Source organism: Trematomus bernacchii, unplaced genomic scaffold, assembly GCF_902827165.1.
Source record: "Trematomus bernacchii unplaced genomic scaffold, fTreBer1.1, whole genome shotgun sequence".
Classification (NCBI taxonomy): domain Eukaryota; kingdom Metazoa; phylum Chordata; class Actinopteri; order Perciformes; family Nototheniidae; genus Trematomus; species Trematomus bernacchii.
This window is the reverse complement of record NW_022987828.1, coordinates 5034812-5051152: the sequence shown is the minus strand read 5'-3', so window position 1 is coordinate 5051152 and position 16341 is coordinate 5034812. Positions and strand designations below refer to the sequence as shown.

The 16341-nt window shown below is 40.6% G+C and overlaps 1 protein-coding gene across 2 annotated transcripts in view; it reads left to right on the top strand.

Annotated features, from left to right (window-relative positions):
- psme4a (proteasome activator subunit 4a) overlaps nt 1-16341 on the top strand; it is a 29548-nt gene that overhangs the window by 1366 nt on the left and 11841 nt on the right. Inside the window, exons 2-19 of one of the 2 annotated variants that reach the window (XM_034152506.1) lie at nt 1068-1208; nt 1433-1549; nt 2828-2884; nt 4272-4316; nt 5262-5411; nt 7968-8031; nt 8124-8198; nt 9326-9448; nt 9543-9635; nt 10840-11105; nt 12845-13031; nt 13140-13229; nt 13323-13387; nt 13769-13919; nt 14853-14951; nt 15048-15117; nt 15219-15286; nt 15405-15620. In XM_034152506.1, the coding sequence (XP_034008397.1) occupies nt 1068-1208; nt 1433-1549; nt 2828-2884; nt 4272-4316; nt 5262-5411; nt 7968-8031; nt 8124-8198; nt 9326-9448; nt 9543-9635; nt 10840-11105; nt 12845-13031; nt 13140-13229; nt 13323-13387; nt 13769-13919; nt 14853-14951; nt 15048-15117; nt 15219-15286; nt 15405-15620 (2077 nt within the window). The remainder of the gene's footprint in view (nt 1-1067; nt 1209-1432; nt 1550-2827; nt 2885-4271; nt 4317-5261; nt 5412-7967; nt 8032-8123; nt 8199-9325; nt 9449-9542; nt 9636-10839; nt 11106-12844; nt 13032-13139; nt 13230-13322; nt 13388-13768; nt 13920-14852; nt 14952-15047; nt 15118-15218; nt 15287-15404; nt 15621-16341) is intronic. The other variant, XM_034152507.1, reaches the window with a different exon arrangement.

The following is a 16341-nucleotide window of genomic DNA, read 5'->3' as shown; positions in this document are numbered from 1 at the left end:
ACTTGGCACATGTAATAAGAACACATCCTGGGATCTCAGGCAATAGCTACTTGCCACTCTCCGTGAGATCAAAGAGCATATATACCTGGCCCAGGCACTGTATTGTTGTTTGTTGTTTATTTAAGGATTCCCATTAGAGCACATGGGTGCGTCTAATCTTCCTGGGATCCTGCACATAGATATACAATACAGACATACAAATGCATTTCAAACAACTTACACTAAACAGATACAGACAGTATAGCATAATGTACCTTATTGTTATTAAAGTTGTGCTTGTGTTATGACTGACATTTTTTATTTATTCTTAAGGTCAGGAGACAATTTACAAAATATCTTAGAATCAGATACCTTTATTTGTCCCACAGAGGGGAAATGTAAAATCTCAAATATAAATAACACGTTTTAATGTTATGGAGTCATTCGCTTCCTGTGAAGTTGCTTCAAACAACACACATGTTTTGATATTCAGTGTAATGTTGAGGTCATTATTTGTTATTTGTTCACATGCTAAATGCTAAACAGATGAGTCATGGCATACTGTTCATTCTTACTTTATGAAACACAACTTATCCCAACATAGTGTAACTTACAACCTTTTTGAATTGATCTAATAGGTATTTAATAATGAATAATAAAGATGAAGATAAAATATTGTGCATATTACAGTACATCATTAGATTGTGGATTAATGTGTTTGGTTGCTGTGCTGTCTTTAATCCTTTTCAGTCCCCAGTGCTGGTGCAATGCTCTGTACACATGTGAGTCACTGCCGGCTCAGAGACGGAAAGTTTACTGTTGAGTTGACCCAGATTCTGTTCCCTAGTTTTTTAGCATTTTAACAGTGATGGAAATATGTATTAGTCATTTTTAAAGGTCTCAACACAGTTTATGCAGCTTCAGTTGTGTTTAAAAACCTGCTCTTGTTTATTCTACTTGTGTGTTTTTACACACAAGGGAACATAAGCACCATACGTTAATGTTGTTCATGCTACTCACAGGGTCACTGAAAACGTATGCATGTTCAAACTGGAGCAATTATCCCTAAATATGTATCTTTTATTTAGGTATATGAGACTGTATGGGCGGAAGTTCAGCAAAGAAGACCATGTGCTGTTCATCAAGTTGCTCTACGAGCTAGTGACGATCCCCAAACTGGAGATCAGCATGATGCAGGGCCTTGCTCGGCTTCTTATCAACCTCCTCAAGTAAGACTGCCCCAACTGTTCTATGTGTACACAATGCAAATATGCACTTTAAATACAAAGCAAAATGTAATATCTAGTGTTAATGGTTTTCTGTGAGAGCTAAGTTAAATGCTAAAAATCCTGCAACCTCACCACTGATATCAATTTTGTGAAAGTTATGCTGTATGATAACCTAGGCTCTTTGTGTTATTCTCATCTATCTGCACGTCTGATTTATCTTGCAGGAAAAGAGAGCTACTGTCACGGGAGGACCTTGAGTTGAACTGGAGACCGCTGTATGAGCTGTACGACAGGATTCTCTTCTCCAAGACAGAGCATCTGGGTCTCAACTGGTTCCCCAAGTAGGCCCTCAGTTATTCACTGCTGCTGTTGATACTTTTTGTTGCTTCATGCTAAATCAAATAATTGAGGAAATGAAATGGACCTTTGATGAGGCTGGTGTGTTCAATGTATTTAACATGTTCACGGAAGGTGGAGGTGTAGTAAACTATATGTTTATTTGCCACATTTGGACATTAACAAGACCTTTGTTTTAATTACACTTTAGTCATCAATCACGAGCAGGATTTCTAGAATGCGCCCCCCCTAATAATTTTTCTAGGCTGTTGATAGTTAAGTAGTTATTTAATACATATATTTTTGAAAAATGTAACAATCATTTTGGCATGCATTCCCATCATGGAAAACAGAAGATATCAAGTGACAGAATTTCTGGTGTTGGAAAAGCTAATGTTGACGACTAAGACTGATGTCACTGAATATTAAATGTTCTTGGAGGTAAGATTTATTTTCTCTTGGAATTGATCATTAACAGGCAATACCTCTGTATTGGCTTGCACTAATCAATACTTAAATGACCATTTCCCTGATGTTCTTAGAGTATCACACAAAGGCCCATCCCTTTTTAAATGCCTTTTTTTATTCCACATATTTAATCCATAATCAAAGACTTTGATATTGTATTAATAAGTATATGACATGGAAGTCTAATCATTGTTTGACATTTAGGGTCTAATTGTTCACTTTGTTAATTATGTGCTCTCACAACTCTAAAGTACACACAGAATATTGCAATCATTTAGAGACATGGATACTATTATATATCAAGGGACATTTGAACATTCTTCTTAGGTTATGGGTTTCAGTAGTTCTACTAAAATCTTATTGTGTTTGCAAGATTGGACCAGTTCTTGGGAAACAAAGGGAACATTTTGTGCGCCACATACCTTTTCATAACTGTACCTTATACAGGGAACACTGTCCACTATGACCTTTACACAGTTTTAGAAAGCAGTTCTAAGTAGTTGTCGATTTATTCTATGCAACACCCTTATAAAGTCCCTATGATGTAGCAAGCAGTGCGAGGTGCTCTTTTATGGTGCTATGGGAACATTGACCCTTTTTTTTAACACGTCACTGTTACTTTACAGCTGATGAAAGCAGGCTACTTTGGCTCATTTCCAGCTCAACTCTTTCAAAACTCTACTAACGCACACAAAACTGATTCTCTGAAATGGCATAATAAATTGTGATGCAAAGTATGTTCATATTTTTCAGTTATTGGCACTTTGTTGTGTGCTGAATGTGTTCTTTATGCCTTTGTCTCCTTTCACATTCAGTTCTCCAAGGCCTCGTTCATCCTCTAAACACTTAATGATAAAATTGGTTCAGAGGTGGTAAGGAAAATACTTCTCTTTGTGTTTTACTTTGAATTCATCTTTTGAGGCACTTGTTTTTGTTTTTATTATTTTTTTATACATTGCATGTGAAAACCAAAACTGGACACCCCACATTGTGACAGAGGAAAAGTCAAGACTTAAGCAATGTTAACATTTCACTCATATTGGAGACTGCCGCACTGCAGCTAACATATTTTTTTACTCTTCTCCTATCCCCCATATCAAAAATGAGACAACAGTGTAGTTTATTTCTATCTATAGTGTGTTATGTGGCAGCAATAAAGTAACAATATAAAAAAATATTAGGAAGTAAACCGTTTATTATATGCAACATGAATTCCTCTATATGCTGCTTAACAGTGGGATTAGTATTACTTTATATGTTTTTGGTTTAGTTTCGCTGTTTTCCCTACTTAGCCATACCTTCAGTACGACGCAGCATTTTCAGGAGTCACACAGGAACGCACATTCCTCCTCTCCTGGAATGTTTTGGGGTGAACGAGAGAGTTCACTTAAACTCGGATACAAAGGTCATATAGTGTAGTCTGGGCTCCCTTCAGCCTCTGAGTGTCTGAGCAACTTGTAATGGGACACTCGGTTTGACTAGTTCTTGCTAATGGATTTGCAGTGCATGAGTTGGTACTTGGTCTGTGGCTGGTGTGTTTCAGGCTTACACTGCTAAACATTTGAGCTATAGTCATGCACTTAAATAGTGTCAGCTGCTTGAGTGTCACCTATAATTCAAGTTTTGTTAGAATGTTAAATGTAGAGGATGACATCTACAAGAAGACTGTAAATATTTTGAAAATAAGTGACCAGTTGTTGAGTGGAATTGGCTGGGCATTTCCAACAAGGCATGGCTTGAGCTTGCATGCAAACAGATCGGTGGGATTGTGGGCTGGGAGCTCAAAAGCTGTGGTTATATCGGTCAGGAGCTTTATGTGACGATGTGAAGATAATCATGTCAGGAGTTTGTGATGTGTAAGACATTTTATAATTAGTCGTTAATCCAGAACCACCTCTGAAAAATTGTTCGAGCTGTGATCGAATTGAAATATTTGTGTTATGAATGAACATTAATTGAATTATGAATCCATATATTGGCATGAGGCCATCCAGGAAGGTCAACAGGAAACAACAATTGGCACTTTATTATCTGAATTGATTACAGTCCGATAATAATGACTTTTTATTACGATTTTCTCACTTCACACCAGATCCTAAGGTTTCCTCGTTCACTGTACACCACAGGCGTGTAAAGAAGTTTCTGTGTGCATGCAATCAAAGTCAAGTTGCATTGGTGTGGAGATTGTTTAACATCACTGTTTCTGGGGGGGTGGATTTGACATGCCATAACATTCCTCTGTCATTCTGTTTTTTACAGCTCTGTGGAAAACGTGCTGAAAACACTTGTGAAAAGCTGCAGACCGTAAGTACATCTCATTTAATGATGTTTCTATAACTGTCTCTTCTATTTGCATTTTGGCTCCTTTGGGGTATGTGCAGGAAAACATTAGCGGTATATTAGTCTAAATCAATATTGCATTTAGTAAGTTAAAAAGACATTAAATAATAGAAAGAGGGATGTATAAAAAATAGTTATTTTGTTCTAGCTGAGAAGTACCCTCATTTAATTATAAGTGGATGCTGCTGCGGATAAGGAAGAGTTCAATGTGTTCATAATTCCAAAGCTTTCCTGCCACCAGCAGCTACCTGATTGTTTTCCCTCTAGCAGCGCGCCTGCAGGTATCTTAGGAGACTCCTAGGACTCGTCCCTCAGTTTGCACTTAGGCAGATAATCCTATTATATCTAATTCTGTCTTGTGTGAGAGTTTCCTGTCACTGTGAGAAGTTGTGGTCAGCTGCGGTCAGCTGCTGCGACGCTGTTGATCATTGGTGAGGCCGAGGGTAGTAGCAATGGTTGGAAGTGACCATTTATTTGCAAGGCCTCGCATGGATGTGAAACCGCACGGAGTCTATGACCTGATGTACTCAAGCACATAATAAACCATGGAAATCCCCATGTGGGACTTTGAGCCCACAGGATTTAACCTGCTAAGAATATGTCAGGTGTATGATTTGTTATGTCATGCTTTTGGACTGATTGTGAACATTGAAAATCCAGTCACTGCTTGTTTATAACGTGAAGACAATTGTTTTTTATTGGGTTGAAACTATCACCTAAGTCCTTATTCTTGTTACTTTATATAAATGTAGTTTAGGGTTCTCTTTTAATAGTAAAATCCAGTCATCATAGATTAATCTGATGTGTGTGATGTTTTTGTTTTTGTAGCAAAATGCTCTGCTTGTTGGTATTGTTGTCTATATTCATAATCTGGTGAATCTAATTGCTATTCTCTCTCTGTTTATACAGATACTTTCCGGAGTCTGCTACTCAGGAGATGCTGGATGAATGGAGACCACTCCTCTGTCCCTTTGATGTCACCATGCTAAAAGCCATCAGCTACTTTGAACTCTTTCTACCCACGACTCTGCCTCCAGAGCTGCACTGCAAGGGGTTCAAGTAAGGCGCCGTTTACACGAGGACAAAACTGCTTGTATCTGCATAGTTTCGCTTGCGTATAGCCCTATTATTTACATGAGGCCGATAGAAACGGACCTCACAAACGATAACGGGTCCCAAGGTGGATAGATTTGCAAACAAAACTCTCTGGGGGGTCAAGCGAGTCCGTGTAATCGCCTCTATACGAATATTTCCTGAAAAAAATAACGATAGCCCCACCTCTCCCCGCCTCTGCTGCTCACTGCTGTAGCATGGCCAGTAGCCATCTGTAACGATCAACTATCAAAAATAGCTGTGTTAATTAAACGCACAAGGGGTTCTTGAATGAAATAATATTATAAAAGGCAAACCAGAATTGTTAACGCCCAATATACTCCTTAAACAAAATAAACAGAGTCAGATTTCATGCATTGATCAATTATATTGACAATTTTCCAGCCAAACAACACAAACAAAATTAAACAGTCCGCTCTGCGATACACCAAACTTGTCTTTACTGCCTAATCCAGGCCATTATTGTTCATTGCTCCTGCGCCCGTCGGCGGCAAAAAGAGAAATGTTTGTAGGCCTATTCAGGCTATAATCCACACAAAAAAAGGAAACACAGGACCGGCGTGTCCCAGCGGAGCGATCTCACCCGGTGTTTGTAGAGAATATCTCTCTTTCTGAGCGCGTCCTCTCCACGGAGACGTGCTTCTTGGTCGGTCGATGCAATATCCACAGATTCAGTTTCTTTCAGTTAACTTCCCCGTTGCATTTATCCATATGCTGAGGAAATTACTATATCCCGCTGAATACCAGCAATCGCCACACACACTTCCTCCTGTCACTCAGTAGCTACTACTAGTGCTACTGCTGCTGACCATGCTACAGATATTAGTGCAAAATCTACAGCTCCTCTACCACAACCATCAGCAACAAGTGGACATGGAGAATTACATGAACTACATGTTGCTAAATCCACCGCGGGGCATAAACAGAAGGGTAGCCATGGCAACATTGCTCCGGGCTGCTCCAGGGTCTTCTTCGCTGCTTTTGGTGTATTTTGTGGCGGAAGTTACAGCGCCACTTACAGTCCCGGCATATGTACTACAGCGTGTCCAGCGTTTCCAGCGGTCTCGTTTGAACAGACACGTTAAATGAAACGAATGCATGTGAACGGAAGACTTTTTTGAAAACGCATACTGTGCATAAACGCAAACGTTCCCGTGTGCACAACGCCTAAGAAACCTCTCATTTCATTTCAAACCTTTATTTATCCAGGTGTATCCCATTGAGATCATTGTTCTCTTTTTCAAGGGAGACCTGGTTCATTGTTTCGGACATGTGGAGATCCAATATTTCTCCATCTAAAAAGATCTTATAGCAAGTAGCTTAAAGTTACTTTTAAAGTTAGCACTTATCAACTTTTAACAATTTAGCTGGATCCTTTCATTGGCAACCAAACAAAGGAATGGCTGCACCTCGTCAACATCAGCCGTTCCAAACTGTGGAAATGGGTCATAAGATCGTTCCAGGATTTTGACAGTGTCAGTAGTCTGCTTCTCAGATCTCAACCCAATAGAACTCATTTGGGATGAGCAGCAGTTGGCCTTAGGAATGCTTGCCCCATAAGTGGGCTCTGTAAGCATGGAGATTAATTAATAACAATTGTTAGTAGCATTTGGTATGCCTTCAAAAGTGTAGGTGTATCTGGATGACAGGAAAGTACTAGCTTCTACTATATTTTCCGTATCCATAACTTCCTTAACATTTTCTCTGAAGTTTTCTGTAGATAACTATGATTTAGTCAATTTTCATTCATCATTATTTTGTTTTATTGAATATTTATTTCCTATATTTTGTCAAACGTTTATGCCTGGACAGCCAATAGACACATTTTAGCGGGCACTGACAACATTCTTTTCTAAATGATCTTAAATGTAAAGATCATTGTAACTTTACCAAAATAATACTATCCGTATTATATTCCTGATAATCCTAAACATCCAATACCAAATGATATAGGTCTTTAGATTTAAACCTTTTCCGAATTATGAACCCATCAAAAAAGCACTGCCCTAACTTGTTGTACACAAGTGTATGTTTAGTACCTCCTGGCTATGGTGTGTATTTCATTGCCAATGCTGCTTGTCAGAGAAACAAACTATCATGTTTCCTTCATGATCTTTTCTTGGTCACCGATTGGAATTGACTTGCATCATGCTTTAGTTTCAACAGAGTGGCTGTTATGATCCTTTTGACAACATGGGTTTGTGTTACTTCTAAGTAAAAACCTGAACTTCTAACCTGTTATGCCAAATGACATGTCATGGGATTCATATCAAACATATTAACCCATAAAATAATGTGCTACCCAAACTGTTTACCTAGCCAGAGAAGAGTGTTAATGAAACAAACTGCATTGTTAGAGGCTTTTATATGAAAATGACCAGCCAATCTTCCCCCATCCTTTACTTTCAATGACATTTCCTTTAATACCTATCTGTTAAATGTCACATGTTCATACTTTGTAGGGTTTTCTTCTGCTCTTGTAACCATTTGTTTGTCCGACAGGTTGTGGTTCGATGAGTTCATAGCTTTATGGTTGTCTGTGCAAAATCTTCCAAGCTGGGAAATGGTGAGTAGATAATTTGTCTGAAAGATATTTGAATGTGCAATAGTCAGTATTTCTATCTTCCCAGTTTAACATGTTTTCCTTCATCTCTGCAGCATCTGGTCAATCTCTTTGCTCGCTTGTCCAATGACAACATCGGCTACATTGATTGGGACCCTTACATCCCGAAGGTTTGTGCCTTTTCTTTTTATGCAATCACCCATTACTCAATGTAGTAACTTGTTTGTTTTAGAATTGTAATGTGTTGTCTGACCTTTATGGTTTGGGCACATGGTGTGTATTTCACATGTGCTTGTGACTAGGGATGCTCCGATCGCCAATTTTGGGGCCGATCGCCAGAATCAGTATCTGCCGATACCGATCGCAGATCCGATCGAGTGGGCGGGGCCTAAATGGAAGATTTAAACATCACTTTAAATCTTCCATTTAAAGTGATGTTTAAAACTCAGTTAATGGGGCTCATTCACTGGAGCTTCCACAAACAACAATCAACTTAATTATTACATTCAAATTATGTATATTATTCAAGTTTACATTCACTTTGGATAATAACACGGGAGAAATGAGCAAGCGCTCTCTTTTCCTCTCTCTCCCCCTCTCTCTCCCCCGCTCTCCCTCTCCTGACAGCCCGTCAGTATCGTCTCATGCAGCTCGCTGATCCAGTAATGTGTGAGGCCGACAGTGAAGAATAAACATATTTATAACTAGTTTAGCTTGTTCCAGAGGTAGATAAAATAGCTAAGTGTGTTAGGTCTAACTCTTGTGTGTTTCGCTCCGCTCACCGCTCCGCTCACCGCTCCGTCACAGCGGGTGGAGCTGCAGGATTTCTGCTTCACACACACGTTGCATACCGCTATTTTACTGTCTTTTTCGGACACCTTAAAATAATGCCAGACCGGTGAAGCCATTTTGGCGAGCTTGTTTTGCCGCGCACAGAGAAAAGTGTCATGTATTTTACGTCATGCGATCGGCCCTCGCGATCGGCATGTTTAGAGAGCACCGATCGATCGGTAGAGAGTGAGTATCGGCAGATCTCGATCGGTGACCGATCGATCGGAGCATCCCTACTTGTGACATAAGCAACCTATCAAGTTTCCTTGTTGCTGTTGCTTACTGAAGGGAAGTGACTTGCATCATACCTGTTTCGACTGAGGGATTGTTTTGATTCATGAATTTAGTTTGAGTTATTTATCTCATGACCTGTTAATTCCAATTATATGTTAAGGACTTTTTTTCAAAGAAAAATAATCACACATGGATCTTAAGACACTTATTGCTTTTGCTTTTCACATTTCAGATTTTCACAAGAATCTTGAGGAGTTTGAATCTCCCTGTGGGCACCAGTCAGATGATGGTAGCACGATATGTCACCAATGCCTACGAAATCGGCCATGTGGTGCTTTGGGTCTCATCGCTCCTGGTTAGTTTGCTGTTCATACATGATGTGTTTGTTAAGAAAGTCACTGTTAATGTAAAGTGTATTGCTAGATTGACCCTTACTGTGTTCATTTCAGGGAGGACCCAGCAAGCAGGCTCAGGAACAGCTCAGTGGCCTTTTCAACAGTATTACATCCTTCTTCCACCCGTCAAACCATGGCCGCTGGTTGGTGAGTCACTTCATACTTCTTTTGGACGACTGTGGAATTATAAACAACAAGGGATGTTTCACAGCTGTGTTGTTGGGCATCAGGTCAAACAATTGACAAATCTGCATTAATAACTTGTTAGTGACTCTGGGGTCAGCAGATCATGTACTTTTCTGTGATAAATACAAAAAATATAGCAGTAGCGTACATCGAAAAGAAGAGAATAATGATAAACAACCTACATGTGCATGACTGTTACCTGGGAGTTTAGATAAATCACTCACTTGGCTTGTCCAAAGTGAAGTTAACACAGCATACCAAAGCGCTCAGTGGCAACACAATGAGGGAGAGCGTAGTCACTCCTCAAGTTTCCTGAATCTCTGTATCAACTTCGGAAATAACTTGCAAGTGAGAGGCCTACAATGCTATTGAAGGTCACCGGGAGCAGGGCCAAATGCCTTTTTGTTATGACGATCCACCGATACAAGATTTGAAGCACCACCGTGTCCTCATACACAAACCTTTATTTTTGGCAGGGGCATGTGTTTGTCCATATATTTGGCTGTTGCTTGGAAACACGTGAGAGGGTCATTCACTTGGTTGATTGCACAACTGTCTACATGAAATGAAACCACAGCTAAGAGGAAAAAGTACTTCTAAAGTCAGTTCAGGTTGTATCGTTCTGAGAATTAGCTTAGCTATTCACTAAAGGTTATAACTTCATCTAGCTAACGGTTTCATCAAAAGTGACTTTCAATAAATGCACTCAACCATGCAGATACAAACTCGAAACAGCAACAATCCTACCACAAGTACAGTAGCTCTCAATAAGACAAACCAATCGTTGCATACAGAAATTAGAGATGAAAAGATTATTTTGTATTGGCCAGGGCGAAGTTAAAACAGATAAGTGTTTATTCTAACTCTTTTGTCTCTGTGTAACAAAGTGATATTATATTTTGCCGAATGAATTTCCATTCATACTCAAGTGATTTGACTGTACTAAAATGATTCTATAATTGTCCATTAAATAAAGTACTATCTTATCTTATGTATACAGGACACATAGATAATATATCCACAGTGTCTCATTTTGTTTCTGTATGTCCAGTATGCTCAACACACCATCCAATTCTCCATTTGTCCACTACAACTTTCCACCTGTGGGTTAGCCTCACTGCTTTCTCATGTATTTATCTATCCCTCCCTCTGTCCTCATGTCCAGATGAAACTCATGAGGCTGCTCCAGCGTCTCCCAGCCAGCGTGGTGCGGCGGCTGCACAGAGAGCGCTACAGGAAGCCCACATGGCTGACACCAGTCCCAGACAGCCACAAGCTCTCAGAGGAGGATATCACAGCCTTTGTGGAGAGCATGATGCAGCCGGTGCTGCTGGCTATGTTCAGCAAGACGGGCAGCATGGATGCAGCCCAGGCCCTGCAGAACCTCGCTCTGATGAGGCCTGAGCTGGTTATCCCCCCCGTGCTTGAGAGGTAAGTCTTTTATGCAGGGTGCGTACGGGTGCTGGAAATCCTTGAAAATGCTTGAAATTGTACGAGGTGTTTTCAAGGTTTGAAAAGTGCTTGAATTTTGGGAATGGTGCTTGAATTTGGGATAAAGTGCTTGAAATTGTAAATGCTTTACTTCGCTTTTTAGATTAAAAGAAAATAAAGAAGTCGGAGCGCGCTTAATTGCTTTGCTTTTACATAAAACAGCTCCGCTCCGGCCTTCCCGCGCTTTGCGCGTGACCGGCAAGTGTTTTTGTTACGTGTGTGACCTGGGCATTCTGATGAGAATGATAGATGACAGTATGCCAGGAGGTTGCCGTTTCAACGAGCGTTGGCTAGCAGAAGACAAATACAAGCCATGGCTAAGACGAGGGTCAAGCGAAGCCCAAGAGTAGCCTCCTGCAAAGTGTGCAACAATAACGATGCGAGAGTCTGCGCTGACGAGCCACACACCACACGAAAGGTACGCCAGAGTAGAGCATTTTAGATTAGGCTATCGTTGCATGTAAAATACATGACACTTTTCTCTGTGCGCGGCAAAACAAGCTCGCCAAAATGGCTTCACTAGTCTGGCAGTATTTTAAGTGTCCGAAAATGACAATAAAATAGCGGTATGCAACGTGTGTGTGAAGCAGAAATCCTGCAGCTCCACCCGCTGTGACGGACCGGTGAGCGGAGCAGAACACACATTAAGAGTTAGACCTAACACACTTAGCTATTTTATCTACCTCTGGAACAAGCTAAACTAGTTATAAATATATTTATTCTTCACTGTCGGGTCGCTCATTACTGGATCAGTGAGCTGCAGGAGATACTGACGGGCTGTCAGGGGAGAGAGGAAGAGAGAGGAAAAGAGAGCGATATCGGGATCGGCCGATACTGATTCCGGCGATCGGCCCCAAAATTGGCGATCGGAGCATCCCTAATAATTGTATATGATATGTTTTATAATGATTGATCATGAAAGTGTTATCAAAGCTGGTAAAGTTGCAGCTAGTTTGAATGACTTTGTATACTGCAGGGTAGCTTGTGAATTTACTCCAGGTGGAACTAAAGTCTGATTTAACACTTGATTATATTTCACATCATTCATCCACATCTGTAAAGTAACTAAAGGGATTAAATACATGTAGTGGAGTCAAAGTACACCATTTACCTCTGACTTGTGTTTACTGCCAACCTAAAAGTACCTCAAAAATAGTAATCAATAATATATTGAAAAGTTATTTGGCTGATTGTTTTATATTGGCTCAGCCAGGTTATATGGGATGCCCAGTCTACGTACAGATGGGTCACACATTTTGAAATATTAAACTTAGTTTTCTTTTCTAACATTTTAAATTTTTCATCCTCATGTAGAATGCTATTATGAAACACACATTTGGTTGTTTATAGCATAAAGAACATCTGATTTAATGTGAGGTAGGGAAATAATCATTTGAGTATAAGTATGTGTATGTGTATATAAATATGTAATTTACAACAGCTGTAAGATGCTTGAAAAGCTTGAAAATGCACCTTGAAAATGCTTGAAAAGTGCTTGAATTTGACTTTGGAAAAGGTGTAAGAACCCTGTTTATGAAACAACAGACTTTCAATGATCCATCTTTGACCCAAGTTCTGCTTCTTTAGAATCTAGAGCGAGGTTTTCCGCTTTAGATAAAAGACAAGGCCGCTTTTGGAGAGGAACACAAAGGGCTAACTGTTCTCCGTCTCTCCCACAGAACATACCCGGCTCTGGAGACTCTCACAGAGCCCCACCAGCTGACGGCCACTCTGAGCTGCATGATTGGAGTGGCACGGAGCCTAGTGTCAGGTGGGCAGCGCTATCCTGAGGGGCCCACTCACATGCTGCCCCTGCTCATGAGGGCTTTGCCGGGCGTTGACCCAAATGATTTCAGCAAGTGCATGGTGAGCTCCATTGTAATTCACTTCTATCTTCTCTCAGCGCTCCTACTGTGTTTTTGGAGGGTTGTGAAAAAGGTATTCCATCTGATACAAACATTCCTCTCCCCACAGATCACATTCCAATTTATTGCTACTTTTGTGACTCTTGTGCCTTTGGTGGACTGTTCGTCCGCCCTACATGAAAGAACTGACTTGACAGAGGTGAATCATAATTATATATCATCTCCTAAATAAAAAATAAGTTGTTGAATGGTCCTTGGGTTTACCTTGTCATATCTTTTGTATGCCTTTCAGGTGGAAAGGGAGATGTGCTCAGCCTCAGCAGAGTTTGAAGACTTTGTGCTTCTATTCATGGACAGGTACGTAGAGATTTGATGAAGAACAGCATCAGCAGCAGTGGCTGTCAGTAACACAGCTGTGATAGGAGAGATTTCTTAGGTCTATCCACAATAAAAGTACTGTTCATGTAATGGCTGAAACAAGATTTCCAGTCATCTGAATATCATTTAAATATTCTCCACTTTTAATAAAGAAGAATTTGATACAGCAAAAGTACTGTTCATGGCAAAATTACTGCTCTTAAAAACATATTCACTTAAAAACTGCTTCTGACTCGAGAAAAAAACAGTCTTATACCAGAGTAGACTTTTAGATCATAACCAAAAGTATTTTCTCTATTAAGATACCGAGTGAGATAGTATCCAAACATTTTAACTTATTTCTTTCTGTCATTCGCACAGATGCTTTGCCCTGATAGACAGCAGCACTCTGGAACAAACCCGTGAGGAAACAGAAACAGAGAAGATGACTCATTTGGAGAGTTTGGTAGAGCTCGGCCTGTCTTCCACCTTCAGCACCATCCTCACCCAGTGCTCCTTGGACATCTTCAAGGTGAAGAGTCACGTCTCATTCATCCTTTTCAGAGCACTATAAATTAGGGCTGTCAGTCGATTAAAATATTGAATCGCGATTAATCGCATGATGTCCATAGTTAATTGCGATTAATCGCACATTTTTTTATCTGTTCTAAATGTACCTTAGAGGAATATTTTTCAAGTTTTTAATACTCTTATCAACATATGAGTGGACAAATATGCTTTATGCAAATGTTTGTTTATTATCATTGGAACAATGACAAATATTCTCCTGAATATTTTCAATACAACAACCTGGAACCTCTCTCTCTCTCTTCACTCTCTCCCAACCCTGTGTACTTCTCTGCACTGAGCCAGTTGCTCAAACAGACAAGCCTGTTTACAGTTGTCGGCGAAATGCCGCTCCTCTGTCTTCATAACAGTCAAAGCATGAGACTGAAGTTCCCACAGGGGTCAAAATAATGTGCTGTGATGTGCAGTCAACACGTTGGATGCGATCCAAATTATCTCACACAGTCCCTCGTCCGCCACAATGTTAATTGTCCTGCAAGCTGTAGACACCGCCCCCCATTTAGCTATCGCTGTTGAAAGCTTGCTGCTCGTAGATGCCGTGTCCAGGCGTCTCCCCGGCAAACTTTCAAGCGTGGTCTGCCGCAAGTGAGCGGCAGGAGCGGGGCTGTCAGCATCAGCTGTGTGCTTGGCTTGCTGTTTAAAACACCTTTTTTTGTATCCATATCTCTCGCTAGAATCTCCCACCATCCAACTAACAACAACAACAACAACGTTAAGCCTTTGGGCTCTCAAACTACGGGGTGGGCCGAGGACAAATACACATGCGTTAATCGCGCGTTAATCGCACGTTAAAATAATTAGTGGCGTTAAAAAAAAATTGCGTTAACTTGACAGCCCTACTATAAATATGAACTAATTGTTCCCATTGTTTTAACAGGTTGCTCTTAAAAAGGTGTTCAACTTTGCAACCACCAACATCTTTGAGACACGAGTAGCTGGCAGAATGGTGGCTGACATGTGCAGAGCCGCTTCCAAGGTGAGTCCCCTCAGACTCTTCTTTATGGCCCAAAGCATCAACTTCCATGTAGCTTATTAATCACTATTCTCATCCTCTCTGTGCTTCTTTTTTCAGTGTCACCCTGCAGAGTCACTCAAGTTGTTTGTGCCACACTGCTGCAATGCCATAAACCAAATCGCTGAGAGTAAGTACTCTTCATTTCTATAAGAGAAGGTTTTCAAACTCATAATTTATGTTTTCTTCCATGAGTCTTTGTCATCTGCCTGACACACTATTTTTAAACAGATGAGGAAGTGTTGAATGAGGAGGAGCTTGACAAGGAGTTGATGTGGAATCTCCAGCTACTGTCTGAGGTAATGTGGAGCACTTATTATTCACTAACTTAACCTCTAACTTCCTGCTATAGACAACATCTCCTATCTATAAATCTGTACTCACTATATTGTGCCCTCTATGCCGTGTGCACCTCAGGTGACCCGGGTTGATGGCGACAAAGTCCTCCCCTATCGCTCCGAGGTGGTCCAGATTTTGCAGTTGACGCTCCACCTCAAGTGTAAGCAGGGCTACACTCTGGCCTGCAACCTGCTGCACCACCTCCTCCGCTCCTCAGCCCTCCTCTACCCCAAAGAGTACTGCAGTGTGCCAGGAGGCTTCCACCAGCCAATCAGTGACTACTTACCCATCAAGGTACAGCAAAGGCGACAGCAAAGCTGCTTTTGTGTGTCAGTCTATTTGTGTGTCTTCATGGCAAAAGGTACTCGTGGAGACACCTACTGTAGTGGGAATTTCTGGAAAAGCAGTACTGTCTGCTTTGCCAGGTTTTTATATTTCCGCCTGTATGTTGACAGATTTTGAGTTGCAACCTTACAGTCATAAAAGTGTACAGATGTGTGGTCTACCGCAAAATAAAGTTTGGTTCTGGATCAAAGCAAGGTCCAAGCAAAAGTGGTTAAAGGGGACATTACAACCCAACCTTTGCCCAGACAAAGCCATACAACTCTTTGTGGCACTCACTATGACCTGGTTTGAATAATCCTCCCTTCAGTTAGAGTGAAGACAGCTCGTGGCTTTATTCCATTAAGTACCTTCATCAGTGCAGGCATGGATACTAGATCACTTTACTGGATTACGGTGTCCTGCAGAACAACAGGAGATATCTCGCTTGTGGTTACTACATTTGCCAGCATGAGTAAATAATGTGTTATGTGTTGCTTGGTCTTTGATAAATACTATATATACTTGTTTTTAATGCATTTGTATACTGCATGTCTAACCACGTGTTAAATTGTTTACCTTTACCCATTAAACAGGCAAATAGTGGTGTCAGTGGAGTTTTAGTTTTGTACATCATGATTGGATTTAGTAACTAGCCAACGTGCAGTTTCTGGGAAGTTTGTGTGTTGATATT